Source organism: Globicephala melas, chromosome X, assembly GCF_963455315.2.
Source record: "Globicephala melas chromosome X, mGloMel1.2, whole genome shotgun sequence".
NCBI classification, from domain to species: domain Eukaryota; kingdom Metazoa; phylum Chordata; class Mammalia; order Artiodactyla; family Delphinidae; genus Globicephala; species Globicephala melas.
Window position 1 is genome coordinate 3635723 of NC_083335.1, and position 14338 is coordinate 3650060.

A 14338-nucleotide genomic window follows, 5' to 3' on the forward strand; every position below is an offset into this window, starting at 1 on the left:
TTTTTACCTGCATGATTCTCTTGGCCGCCTGGGAGGACAACAGGGTGAGCACAGAGGGGCACTGGTTTGGGGGAAAGAGTGTGGGAGATGGACAGGAACAGGGGCTTCAGGACAAGGAGTGTGGGCTGAGGTTGTGGTGTGTGCCAGGCAAGGACAGGGGAGTGTTGTAACACTTGTGGGAGTGTTAATTGATTGTATTGATGGTTTCAAAACTGTGACTATACTATCAACACTGAATCACACATTTCAAAAGGGTAGATTTTATGGTATGTGAATTATGTCTCAATTTTTTAAATGAATCTCCATTTAGCATATGAGGAAACTGGGGTTAAGAGAAGTTAACTGTCTCGGGCTTCCCTGGTGGCACAGTGGTTAAGAATCTGCCTACCAATGCAGGGGACACAGGTTCTATCCCTGGTCCAGGAAGATCCCACATGCCGCAGAGTAACTAAGCCCGTGCACCACAACTACTGAGCCTGCACTCTAGAACCCACGAGCCACAACTACTGAGCCCGTGTGTGACAACTACTGAGCCTGCACTGTAGAGCCCACGAGCCACAACTACTGAGCCCGTGTGCGACAACTACTGAGCCTGTGTGTCACAACAACCAAAGCTCGTGTGCCTAGAGCCCGTGCCCTGCAACAAGAGAAGCCACTGCAATGAGAAGCCCACGCACCACAATGAAGAGTAGCCCCCGTTCGCTGCAACTAGAGAAAGCCTGTGCACAGCAACGAAGACCCAACACAGCCAAAAATAAATAAATAAATAAAAAGTTTTAAAAAAAGAGAAGTTAACTGTCTTGCCCAGATTTCCTGCCTCCAGCTTTGTGAGTTATTCTGAACCTCAAAGTGTTCAGAGAAAACTTGGGTTAAATTCTCCTTTCCACCTATTATTTAATATATATTTAAATATATATATATATATGTATAACTGAATCATTGTGCTGTACACCTGAAACTAACACAACATTGTAAATCAACTATAGTTCAATAAAAAAAGAAATGCATTCTATCAAGGAGTGCTTAAACATGAACTGATCAAGGTGAGAAGAGGTGCATACATTTCAGAAATCATATAAACTCTTTGTGTTATAAATCATGTTTTTGTGGCCCATGTGTTAGTACTTTTTCTACCTATACATGAAAGATGAATAATTGAAAAACAGCAGCAGATCATCTACTATATCTTAGTGTGAGTTTATTGTTAGACTACCACTGTTTTGGGTGAGAATATTTAATTTAAAAAGGTTACATTTATGTAACCATCATTATGAAAACACTTTAATGTAAATAATATATCATATTGTATAAAATAATGAAAATATGGTATCTTATCCTTATTCAGATTATACTACTTGAATATAATGTATTTGGATTACATTAATTGCTTCCCTGAGCCTTCAAATAGTAATGTCTATCATTTTTAACTAGTTGGTGGAAGAAAATGTGTTTTTTTGACCTATATTTATTTATGGCTCCCCCTTATCTTTCATCTCTATGTAAACTTTTCTTTTTGGCCTCGCTGCGTGGCTTGCGGGATCTTAATTCCCCGACCAGGGATGGAACCTGGGCCCTCGGCAGTGAAAGCAGCATCCTAACCACTGGACCACCAGGGAATTCCCAAGAAAATGTTTTATGAAGAATGCTTTTGCAATTTGTTTAAAACTTCTAATAAGATAGCACCCCGAATGTTATTTCTGTCATTTATATGATAGTTTATACAAAGAATTTATAGAAGTGTAGTATTTAGTAGAAATAACATATCTCAACTGGTCTGTTTCCTTTCATTAGACAATATTATGTAATCGTTTATATTTTTCATTTTCCTTTGGCAGCCAGGAACCAAAAAGTCACATGCATGGAATGATTAATGGTAATAATTATTTTATCTTGGCTCTAAGACAATTACTGTATTTGGTTTTCTAAAATTTAAATTCTTTTAATTATCCAAGCAGTACATGTACAAAATACCCTGTTAATATTTTTTAAATCATAGATAAAAGTAAAGATTCTCCTTAAAGCTTACACTAATCCCAGACGGTGACCAAAGTTATCTCTTTAGTTATTGTTCCAGAATTTACCTCTTGGTGCATTTGTACTATACTTTAGATTCTGAAATATGAAATCAAATATTTTAAATGCCAACGAGTGCTTCCAGATTGCCTTCAGAGTGACTACAATTTATCCATCCATTCATTAATTCATCAAAAATTTATATAAATAATTTTTTTAAAAAAAGAAATTGAGGCTCAGAAAACTTAAGAGACTTGTTCAAGGTCACACATTAGTAAGAGGTAAAGAACCTAGATTTGAGTCTAGGTCTGAGTCTAGGCTCATTGCCAATGTCATTGCATTACGCCTCTTCTTATCTCTCCACTGCCTCCACACATAAAATGCCGTTCCCTTTCTTACATGTATCCAGAGCATATGCACCCTTTCCCTAAGAACTATTTCGGTTTCCCAACTGTAATTGGAGGACCAGATACCAGTGGCAATGGTAGAGGCACGAGATAATTAGATGTCCAAATTTTTCTAAAAAATCAGCTGGATTTATTTTGACATTCCAATTCGTATCGTGAAAGAAAAGGGAGAAAACAGTTTTGCTAGTATAGGATGCACTTCTGAAATGAGAACTCTTAAAACATACTGTTTTTCTGGAGAGCAAATTGCTGCCCCCATTTAAAGGACTGCCCTGGCTCTCCACCTGTTTCACAGCAGCCCTAAGGAGAGTCTGATGCAGGAAGTCTGCAGTTTTTCAAAAGCTGCCCAGCAGATTCTAAGTAGTGGTTTGGGTCACATTTCACTAAGACCCCTAGTGCAAGGGAGCAGAGTGACGCCTTTCCTGAACCCAACTTGTAGAAGTTAGCTCCTCACTCCTTTGAATTCCCTTCCATGCCTCCCCAAATGATGCAGTTCTACTACCATACGTAGGACACTGCTGAGTATTTTTCCACATCGTGCTCACCTTTCTCCACAAGGCCCTCGAGGGCAGAGACTGTGCCTCGCTTGACTTTGTATCCCTTCCTGTGGCTGATCCAATGCCCAGCACACAGTACGTCTTTATTACATTTGTTATTGCACACTGAATTTTAGATCAAACAAAAAAGAAATCAGATCTTTTTCGGCTTAAAAAAATTCTTATCACTTTAAAATGATCAATTTTACTTTGCAAAGTTTATGGAGACAATGGTATTGGAACAGGGAGGGAAAGGAGGAACTTTGCTCTGACATTGCCTACCTGAGGGATGACTGCTTTAGAATGGGAGGTGGTTGGCAGCAGAGTCACCATGTGGGGCTCATGAATCTGTGGGTATCTGGGGAGCTGGTGAGGCATTTTGCCCCTGACACCTGAAGGCCAGCACAAGAGGAAAAGGCAGGCAGACAAAGGCTGGTCCTGAAAGGCGAGGGAGAGACCAGCAGCCAGACCAACTAGCAGCTGAGCATGCTGAGATCCTGACCTGACGTTGCTCCTCTTCCTGAGTAACAGGTTGGGTCCCAGCATCTGGGAAGCAGTATCTTCAACTGGGAGTAGAGGAAGACTGTTCTCCAGGCAGAATAGAATTCAGCACTGTCACTGAGGTCCCTGACTCTTCACCCATATACCACTGCATTTAATCATCATGGCAACACTGGAACTGAGGTGTTATTATCCCTATTTTACTGGCACTCAAACAGGTGAAACAACCTGTCCATGGTTCACCCAAAGGTCTGTCTGACTGCAAAGCGCAGGCCCATTTGTTCCCCTACACCTCAGTAGAGGCTGCCTGAACATTTGTTGGGGATGTTGGAGAGAAGATTCAGTCATCACATGGAAGGTGGCTGTAGATAATCTCCCAGGTAATCCAAACCAGAGAGTGTCTGAGCCTTTAAAAGGGCAAAAAGGTGAGAAGATCAGCTGATGGAGATGCTCAAATGCCAAGGATGGTGAGAGTTAGAAATCAAAGTGATGAACACCAAGGACTTACAGCAGCTCTTGACTAGAACAGAGACCTATGTAACCTCTTCATTCCAAGAATGGTTTTGAGTAGTCATATACTTTATTTTAAAATTTTTTATTGAAATATAATTGATTTATAATGTGTTAGTTTCCAGTGTACAGCAGTGATTCATTTATATATATATATACACATATATATGTATATATATACATATATACACACATATATGTATATATATACACATATATATGTGTATATATATATACATATATATATTCTTTTTCAGATTCTTTTCCCTTATAGGTTATTACAAAATATTAAGTATAGTTCCCCATGGTATACAGTAGGTCCTTGTTGGCTATCTATTTTATATATAGTAATGTATATATGACTACACTACCCAAGGCAATCTACAGATTCAATGCAATCCCTATCAAACTACCACTGGCATTCTTCACATGATTAGAACAAAAAATTTTACAATTTGTATGGAAACACAAAAGACCCCGTATAGCCAAAGCAATCTTGAGAAAGAAAAATGGAGCTAGAGGAATCAGGCTCCTTGGCTTCAGACTATACTACAAAGCTACAGTAATCAAGACAGTATAGTACTGGCACAAAAAGAGAAATATAGATCAATGGAACAGGATAGAAAGCCCAGAAATAAACCCACACACCTATGGTCATATATTTTAAATGCACGTCTTTTTTACCTGAGACATGTTTCTGAAGACGAGGGTTTAGTGTGCATTTCTGTTAAATTGGATTCGATTTTAAATGTTATGGGAGACTATATTATTGAAAAAAGCTTACAGCAACTCATTGTGAGAAGGCTCTTTCCATAACTGATCCACACAAGAAATATTAATTGTGCATCTACTAAGCGCCACGTGCTACCCGAGGCACTGGAGAACACCGAAGTGAAGAGGACAGACATGAATGGATCTGGCGTTCCTTACAGAATCAAACCATGTGCATGTTCCTTCAGTGGGTAGGTTCTCTCAGAGTGTATTGTACAAGCCCTCTTGAGGGGTTTCTTGGGATTTGCCATTTAATAAGTATGTTCCACTTTCCAGAATCAATCTTGCCCTTTGCTCTGTATACCTGAGGTTCACAGAGCCAACCTGCCTTTTAAGGCTGACATAGTGGCAGACCACTGAAAACACACAAGGTGCCTGATATCTGGCTAATGATACAAATATTTGTTGAATTCAATGAAAAAAGTAATAGCACCAATAGTAGTATCACTTTGCATTCACATTTTTCAAAGTCAAAAAAAGTCAAGATGGTTTGAGCCTCAGATTGTACCAAGAATAGAAGAAAAGTAATTCGATTTTTTTTTTTTGGTCATGCTGCACGGCTTGAAGATAAACCCAGGCCCCTGGCAGTAGAAGCCCAGAATCCTAACCACTGGACCACTAGGGATTTCCCAAATTTGTAAAGTAAGTTATAAAGTTCAAAACAGAATGAAGTTCAAATAAGGTTCTGACATGAAAGTAGATAATATTTTGGATTTTGTTTAATAAAAAGAATAATCAGACCACTACTTCACTAAGTAATTTCAGTTGTACTGACAAAAATAACTATCACTGATTTCTGAAATGGCTGGTATCAACTTTCTGAGTGTTTTTGTATCAGACACTGTTTCCTTATCATGAGTATCTCTTTTAAAATGGAGAAGGTGGAAAATATTCCTTCATTTCCTTTAATAATTTTATTAACTGTTCTTCAAAGAATAGCATTGATTTTTTTTAAAAAAAAAGATATTAGGGGGAAGCCCAGCTAAAATTTCAAACTGCAAAAATGTAACTCCAAAGAAAATATTCATCATCACCAGTGTCGACATAATTCCAGGAAATAAGAAAATTTCATTGCTTATTTTTGCAGTCAAAATTTCTCATATTGTCAGTGTAAACTTGACTACTTTACAGAGCAGTGACCAGATTTTTAAAAAAAAATCATTTCATCTCCACCTCCCTTCTTGAAGCAGATGAGAATGCCCCTGATATTCTATAAATATGATAGTGCAAACGTTTAGGGAGGGAGATGGAGAGGTACGTCTTTGAACAGCAAGGCTAACTCATCAGACATGAGATTTCTGTTTCTGCAGGCCATGTATACTGAGATTCCTGCTCAACACCCTTAGTCCCTCAGAAGGAAACTGTCTCTAGACAGGCAATCAGTGAAGAGCAACAAAATGGGCCCTTCCAGTTAAATACACCCCACTGTAATAAGGCCCAGTACGTGAAGTCAAAATATCTGGATAAAAGATAGATAATTTCCTAGTCCCACCGAGCAGGCCACTCTTGGCTGGGTCCCAACACATGAGAGTGTCATATGTTATGTCAAGGCCCACAAACAGAACTCTGTAGGCATCCATGGCTGGGGTAGTGCACACATATTGGTGTAATGGCCAGATGCTGAGTGCTAGCAACCCAATTTCCCAGTATGCTTTGATGCCTGCAGTTTCTGGACCCTTCCCTGCCACAAATGAAGAAGTTAAGCTAAGGGACTGTGCTTTAAATACAATACTTTCAGTGAGGTTTCTCCACAGTAACAAATGCAAGGGAGGAAACTGACAGAAGTTTGACATTTTCTTGATTGACTTTAACACTCATCACAATGATGAGAAGGTTAATGCATCCAGAAAGATGAAACGCCAAAGACATTTAAAAAATATTGACACCATGTCAGTCTCTTAAGTTGTTATCATACTTAAAAACTATAAGGTGTGGTTGCAAATGGACTAAATAATGAACAATAGCATAAAACAGAAGGAGAGCTGCAACTTAACGAACTTCGCGTCATTGCCTAAGGTTCATTGATAGAAAATACCAGCATAATTCAATTACCTCTAGACGTGGAAACCAAGGCCCCGGGAGGAGAAGGGACTTGCCCAAGTTGGTAGCAGAGACAAGACTGGAACCCAGACATTCCTGGGTGTTAAGCCAGTGCCTTGTGAGCCCTGCTGCATCTATAAGTCAGCAAGGTACACCTTTTCTTATTAAGGGTGCACGAATTCTAGCACATGGCTCAGAATTTATAGAGCCATCAATGTCTGCAATAAAAAGCTCAGCTAGATTTCCTTTTTAATGAAAGGATTAAAGATACCATTTGAGAGAACATTGTTTATATGCAATATCTTCTCCTGTTAAGCTTGATTTAGTGTTTAAGCAGAGAAATCTAATCTCATACAAATCTCAACAGTAAATATTCAGGTTTCAAATCAGACAAGGTATGAATTCTACCTCCATATTTGTGTTCCTCTCTCTAATTGACAATGCAGCCTTTTGCTGCCATTTATACAGGGAATTGTGTGTCTCACCTGTAATCAGATGAACTCTTTGAATTAAATACTGCTCAGTTCCCTTCTGCTTTGAAGTTTTCTTTAAACAATCAGAATCTACAAGTTTCTTAAATTCAAGCAGACATTCATTTTTGTTTGCTGAGGTGTTATTTTTTTCTGATTTCTATGTGGAGGTAGAAGAAATCTATAGAGTTTTGAAGTCTTAATTATAGCTGAGTTTATATACTGCAATTCTAAACACTTAAAGACAATGTTAGATATTTGCATGTTGGGTGGTATACACTCAAAACTTGTCTGATTTCCCAGGGGCTAATGCAGAGGGCAGAATCTCAATCATTTGCTCATCCTGACTTCTGGTTTTTCACGTCAGCAAACATTTCCTGATTGTGCATTCTGAACAGGGCTCTGTGGCAGACCCAGAGATGAGATGGAGAGGAGAGGGTGGAGGAAGGAGAGAGGTGAAGAGGTACAGGGATGACTAAGCCCTGTATTTATCCTCCCATCACTTGTGGTCTAGAAGGAGTATTAAGACAGGGACATACGTATCACTCAGGAGGGTCAATGGAGGGAGGAAGTGTTCCAGGGCAGAGTTTCGGGAAGGCCTCCAAGAGGAGAGGGGATGGGAACTTGGCTTTAAAGAATGGGAGAATTTCAACAGGCATACCTGGGAGGGCTGGGAACAAGAGAGTAGGTGGAGGGAAGAGCAAGAGCAATGGTACAGAGGTGGGAAAGGGCAGATGAGACTGGGGACTGAATGGAAACAAGCGCATAAACTTTGATTGACTGTGTTTGGTAGAGCTCATGAATGCAGCAAAGCCATATGGCTGGCTAATTAGAGGCAGTCATTTCAATGCTTTTGTGGCATTAAGATAAGCTACAGGCAGCTCACAGTCCAAGGCTTATTTTTGTGACTGTAATCCATCTAATGGCAATGGCTTATGGACTATTGTCTAGCCAGGCCCCACTGGAAGTTTCTATCAAAGCTAATAATGAGAACTGGGACAGATGTAGAGCCTTCCTCTGTGCCTGACAAGGTACCATAATTCTTGTGTTTGCTTGGAACTTTGTAAATTCAAGACAGAGCAGGGGAGTGGAGGCCAAGGCAGGCTGTTTCTTTTTGGTGGGTCCCATAAGCGCTCTGAGGGAATCCTCAAGCAGCAAGCCTCTGAAATAACATTGACTGATTTCAGAATGTGCAAAGATAGAATCTGTAAGTCTGAGGCTGGGAGCTGTAATTCTCTACAGCTGCTCTCTAAACAAAAACCCACAGATGCAAACTGGAGCAAACAATTTAGAAAAAAATCAAGAAAAGTCTGTTTGTATAATAGGCAAATTTTAAAAATACCTTCCAGAAATTTCCATTTTCCGTTCGCATTGCGACACAGCTCAAACCTGCCCTCTGAAACATATGAAACAGCTACAATCCCCATAGCAGGAAAGAAAAGACCCAAGAAACATTCATCATACCTACACTGCCAAATGCTTTGTGTGAATGCTTTAATCCACATGCTCTTGCCTTACTAAGACCATCAGAATCTATGATGGTCATACATTGTGCGTTTGACAGTAGTGGCCACGACTGGTCCCCCTTTTCGGGCACTAGCACTTGGAATCAAAATAAAGAGTCTTCACTACTTTATAAACTTAATGCACAAAAGGTGATTGCTTTTCCCTACTACAAACACTGTCTCATGTTCATTGATTCATTTATTTTCATTCAACCAATATGTGTTCTACCCTAGCAATTTGAAGAATGGGCTACATAATATTTTAACTTAGATTTATTAAAGTATAATTTACATACAATAAAATTCACCCTTTTTAGTATATAGTTTTATGAGATTTGCCAAACACGTAGAGTTAGTATAACTATCACTACAATCAAGACATAGAACAGTTCCAGTACCCCTAAAACTTCTCTTGTGCCCCTGAGTAGTCAGCTCTTTCTGACATTTCCATTTCTTGACAAATGTTGATCTTTTTTCTGTGCCTTTAGTTTTGCTTCTTGCAGAATGTTATATAAATAGAATTTTACAGTATGTAGCCATTTGAGTCTGGCTTCTTTCACTTAGGTTAATGCATCTGAGACTCATCAATGTGGTTGTGTGTATCCCTAGTTTACTCCTTTCATTGCTGTCTAGTATGCCATTGCATGGATGTACCACAGTGTGCTTATCCTCTCATCTGCTGAAGGCCATCTGAGTTGTCTGCAGTTTTGAAAGTTATGAATAAAACCTTTACAAACAATCACATACAGGGCTTTGTGTGAACATAAGATATCTCAAACTCAACATGTGAAAAACTAAATTATTGACTCTACCTTCAGAATATATTCAGAATCCCACCAGTTTTTACTACCTCCACTGCTACCACCCTGGTTCAATCCACCCTTATCTCATATCTAGTTACTGCCTTAGCATTCTAAATGGTCTTCCCTTGACCCCTACAGTGTATTCTCAATACAGCAGCCAAAGAAATCCTTCTAACGTGTTAAGTCAGATCATGTCACTCCTTTGTTCCCCATTTCACTCAAAGGGAAAATTCCAAGTCCTTACAAATGTCCTGTAAGGCCCTGTACTATCAGGTCCCTTTTCTTGTTACCTGTCTGATCTTCTTCTGCCACTCACCTTGCTCTCTCTGTTTCAGCCACACTTGTCTCCTTACTGTTCCTCAAACATGTGTCTCACTCCTGCCTCAGGGCCTTTGCATTGATGGTTCCCTTTTTCTAGAATGCTGTTTCCCCAGAATTTCATAAGGTTAATTTCCTCACCTTGTTCAAGTCTTTGGTTAAATATCACTTTCTCAATGAGGTCTATTCAAACCACCTTCTAATATATCATCCTGCCCCAACCTCACCATGCCCCCCCACATATACATTGTACTTTCAATCCACCTTACCCTGTTCTACTTTTTCATTTTCATAAACATTTATTACCTTCCAGTATACTGTCATAAAATTCATATATGGATCATGTTTACCATCTGTCTTTTCCTGCTTACGTGTAAGTTCCATGAGGGAAGAAACTTTGCTTTATTCACTGATGTATTTCAATCACCTAGCACACTGCCCAGAATAAAATTGGCACTCAACAAATATTTGCTGAACGACTGAAAGAACTCCCGCAAGAACAATATTCTGTGTGCAGCTTCCTAATACTCAGTTCCAAGCTGGTCTTTATAAAGGTCTTCAAGAGCTACAGCAGCCTGAGTGTCATGTGAAGAGGAACTGTAAATTTGGAGAGTCAGGAAAATGCACTGCCAAGAATCAACTGCTGCCAAGCCTCTAAGGGAACATCAGGTCTCTGAGTGTCATAGTGCCAGGCCCTGGGACATCTGGCTGATCTACATCGAAGTCTGGCCTCCATAGACTGCAACATCAAATGTGTTCCAAGTAGTCATTGTAAAAGAGGAAAACCCCTCAGTATGTACAGTGCCTCCAAGGGGACAAAGGAAATACCACACTGAGCCAGTGATCCCAGAACTCAAAAATAACCAAATAACCATTTGGGTTGGGCTAATCCCTCTGATATCCTAGTTAAGATGGCAAAAATATGAGGGGATTTTCACCATACTGAATGAACCCTCCTGACCATCTGCCAGTTAATATAAAAGTGTTCTTCTCAAGAAAAAATTGACTCATGCTTTCTGGTAACTTCTAGGATATTCTTGAAGTTGTCTGCTGACCCAAAAGCACAGATGAACACATAGTCCATTAGTATTGGTTGAGTGAACAAATGAAACTGTGGGGTCATGGAATTTAGTATATGAAGTAGAAATAGCATTGGATTTAGGGAAACGAAGTCTGAATTTGAGTCCAAATACTCCTATTTATTAGTCTTATGATACCACATCTTTGAGACTCAGTTTCCTCACTTGTAAAATAGCACAATGATTCTTTCCCTGACTACCACACAGAGGAGGAATAAATGAGAAAATGGATATGAGAGTTATTTGTAAATTGTGAAGCATGGAACACATATGTGTTGTTATGCATTATAGAGCTGAAGAGTCATCTAAAGCAAGCCTCTTGTTAAATAGAGAGATCCTGAGTTCTCATAGAGGTGGCAGATACATGATCAAAGTCACACAATGAGGCAACGGTACGGCAGACTCTAGAAACCAGGCCTCTTGACTCACAACCAGTTCACTTTTCATTACACCACAACTGTTTTGTGTTTCCCTGAAAATAAGGAGGGATTCTGAGAGTCGGAGGAGACCAAAGCACCTAGAGTTAGCTAGGACAGAGTACAAAAGAAGAAAAACCTGCCCAGAGAGAAAATGAAGGACGTTCACAGAGGATCCCGCTCAAGGATTTGGCAGAGTACTAATCAGCACATGCATATGAGAAAACTAGCCAAGGCTAGAGAAAGAACTTTCCTCCAAATTCAGGGAATCTATGCTTGGACTTCTCATAGAGCTGGGAATAGAGCCAGTTCCCACCAGCCACACTGGAAATCTCATGATTCACAGGGCATAGTATAGAGTATTCGGAAGCGTCTTGCCTCTGTGGTAGGAAATAACTAAGTATAGAACAGATGCTGCTGTTTCCTCCTAAAGCTTTAAAGAAAACAAGAAAAGATAAAACTATTCCAAGTAACCTAATTGCAAAGCAGAAAAAAAAGTTAAAGAAGAATGTAAAAATATCCAACACAAGGAACAAAATGCAGGCAAACTGAATCCAGCAACATATACATATACAATGATCAAGTGGGATTTATCCCAGGAATACAAAGTTGGTTCAACATCTGAAAATCAATTAATGTAACATAATATCAATAGAATAAAAAACAAAAATCACATGATAATCTCTATAGATGTAGAAAAACATTTGACAAGATCCAACACCCTTTCATGATAAAAACTCAACAAACTAGGAATAGAAAGGAAATTCTTCAACCTGATAAAGGGCATCTACAAAAAAACCCATAGCTGACAAGACAAGACACAGACTAGGAGAAAATCTTTACAAATGAAATATCTGATAAAGAACTGTTATCCAAGATATACCAAAAACACTTAAAACTCAGCAATAAGAAAACAAAAGACCCTATTAAAAAATGTACCAAAGACCTTAACAGATACCCTACCAAAGATATATAGATGGCAAATAAGCATATGAAAAGATGCTCCACATCATATGTCATTAGGGAGTTACACATTAAAACAACAATGAGATACTGCTACACACATATTAGAGAGGCCAAGGTTCAAAACACTGACACCACCAAATGCTGGCAAGGACATGGAGCAACAGGAACTCTCATTCGTTGTTGGTGGGAATGTAAAATGGTGCAGCCACTTTGGAAGACAGTTGGGCAGTTTTTTACAAAACTAACCCTACTCTTACCATACAATCCAGCAACCGCACTCCTTAATGTTTATCTAAAGGAGTTAAAAACTTATGGCCACACAAAAACCTGCACATGGATGTTTATAGCAGCTTTATGCATAATTGCCAAAACATGGAAGCAACCCAGATGCCCTTCAGTTGATGAATGGATAAACAAAGAGTAGTACATTCAAATAGTGGTACAATGCAATATTATTCCGTGCTAAAAAGAAATGAGCTATCAAGCTATGAAAAGACATGGAGGAAACTTCAATGTATATTGCTAAGTGAAAGAAGCCAATTTGAAAAAACCCACATATTGGAAAAGGCAAAACAGTGGAGACAGTTAAAGGGTTAGAGGTTGCCAGAGATTCATGGGGGAGGGAGGAAGGAATTACTACGTGGAGCACAGGGGGGGTTTAGGGCAGTGAAACTATTCTGTGTGATAGTGTAATGGTGAATACAAATCATTACACATTTGTCAAAACTCAGAATGTACAACACAAAGAGTGAACCTTAATGTAAATTCTGGTCTTTAATTAATAATAATGTTTCAATATTGTCTCATCAATCATAACAAATGTACCATACTAATGCAAGATGCTAATAATAGACAAAACTGTATGAGGTGGGTGTTAGGGCACATATGGGAACTCTCTGTACTTTCCACTCAGTTTTTCAATAAACCTAAATCTCTCTAAAACATAAAGTCTATTAAGTTAAAAATATAATTTATAGTGTCAAAAAATAAGAAAACTCTTAGCAATAAACCTAACAAACTATGTGCAAGCCCTTTCTGGAGAAAACTGTAAAATTTTTTTGAAAATTCTTTTAAAATACATAAATAAATGGAGAAATATATAGTGATGTTGGATAGGAAGATTCAATATTTTAAAAATATCAATTCTCTCCCAAATCGATCTATATATTACATGCAGTACCAATATAATTCCCAAGGTTGTGTGTGTGTGTGTGTGTAATTCAAAAAACTAATTCTAAAATTTATGCTGAAAAACAAAGGCCCAAACATAGAGTCGAGAAATAAATGCACATGTACACAGTATCCTAATAGATGACAAAGAAAGAACTGCAAATCATTGAGGAGGATGGACTACAAATACAAATGGTTCTGAGAGAACAGTTTAACTATACACAAAAAAAATGAAAAGAAAGGAAAAGAAAAGAAATGTCAGCATCACACCACATGGAAATCACTTAGAATTCTATTAAAGACTTAAATGTAAAATACAAAACTATAATATATTCAGAAGATCGTACAAGCGTACAACTTTATGATCTTGGGTTAGAGAAACAAGCACAAACCAATAAGGAAAATGATCAACTCGACTACGTTAAAATTAAGAACTTCTGTTCATTAAAAGAACCCCTAAGGAAAGTAGCAGAGACAAGCTGGAATAACATATTTAAGTATATAAAGCTGATAAAGAATTAATATCTAGAAGTTGCAAAGAACTTCTAAAAATCAATAAGAAAATTATAACCTAATAGAAAAACTAGACAAAAGACACATTTTGAAGGAAATAAACTGCATGGGGTCCATAAACATACAAACATGTGCTTAAGACCATATTAATCCAGAAAATGAAAATTAAAACAAAAATGATATATTTCATACCTACCAAATTGACAAAGGTAAAACAGAGAGTATTCATAGACAAGATGTGGGGCAACAGGAACTTGCACCCACTGCTGGTAGTAATATAACAACTACTTTGGAAAAGTTTGACATTACCTGCTGAAATT

The 14338-nt window shown here is 38.4% G+C and overlaps 1 protein-coding gene across 1 annotated transcript in view; it reads right to left on the minus strand.

Moving 5' to 3' along the window:
* PASD1 (PAS domain containing repressor 1) overlaps positions 1–3334 on the minus strand; it is a 160408-nt gene extending 157074 nt beyond the window's left edge. Inside the window, exons 1-3 of the mRNA XM_060292996.1 lie at positions 3239–3334; positions 2966–3082; positions 8–61 (exon numbers count right to left, since the gene is read on the minus strand). Coding sequence (XP_060148979.1) covers positions 8–61; positions 2966–3082; positions 3239–3334 — 267 coding nt within the window. The remainder of the gene's footprint in view (positions 1–7; positions 62–2965; positions 3083–3238) is intronic.
* Positions 3335–14338: the final 11004 nt, after the last annotated feature.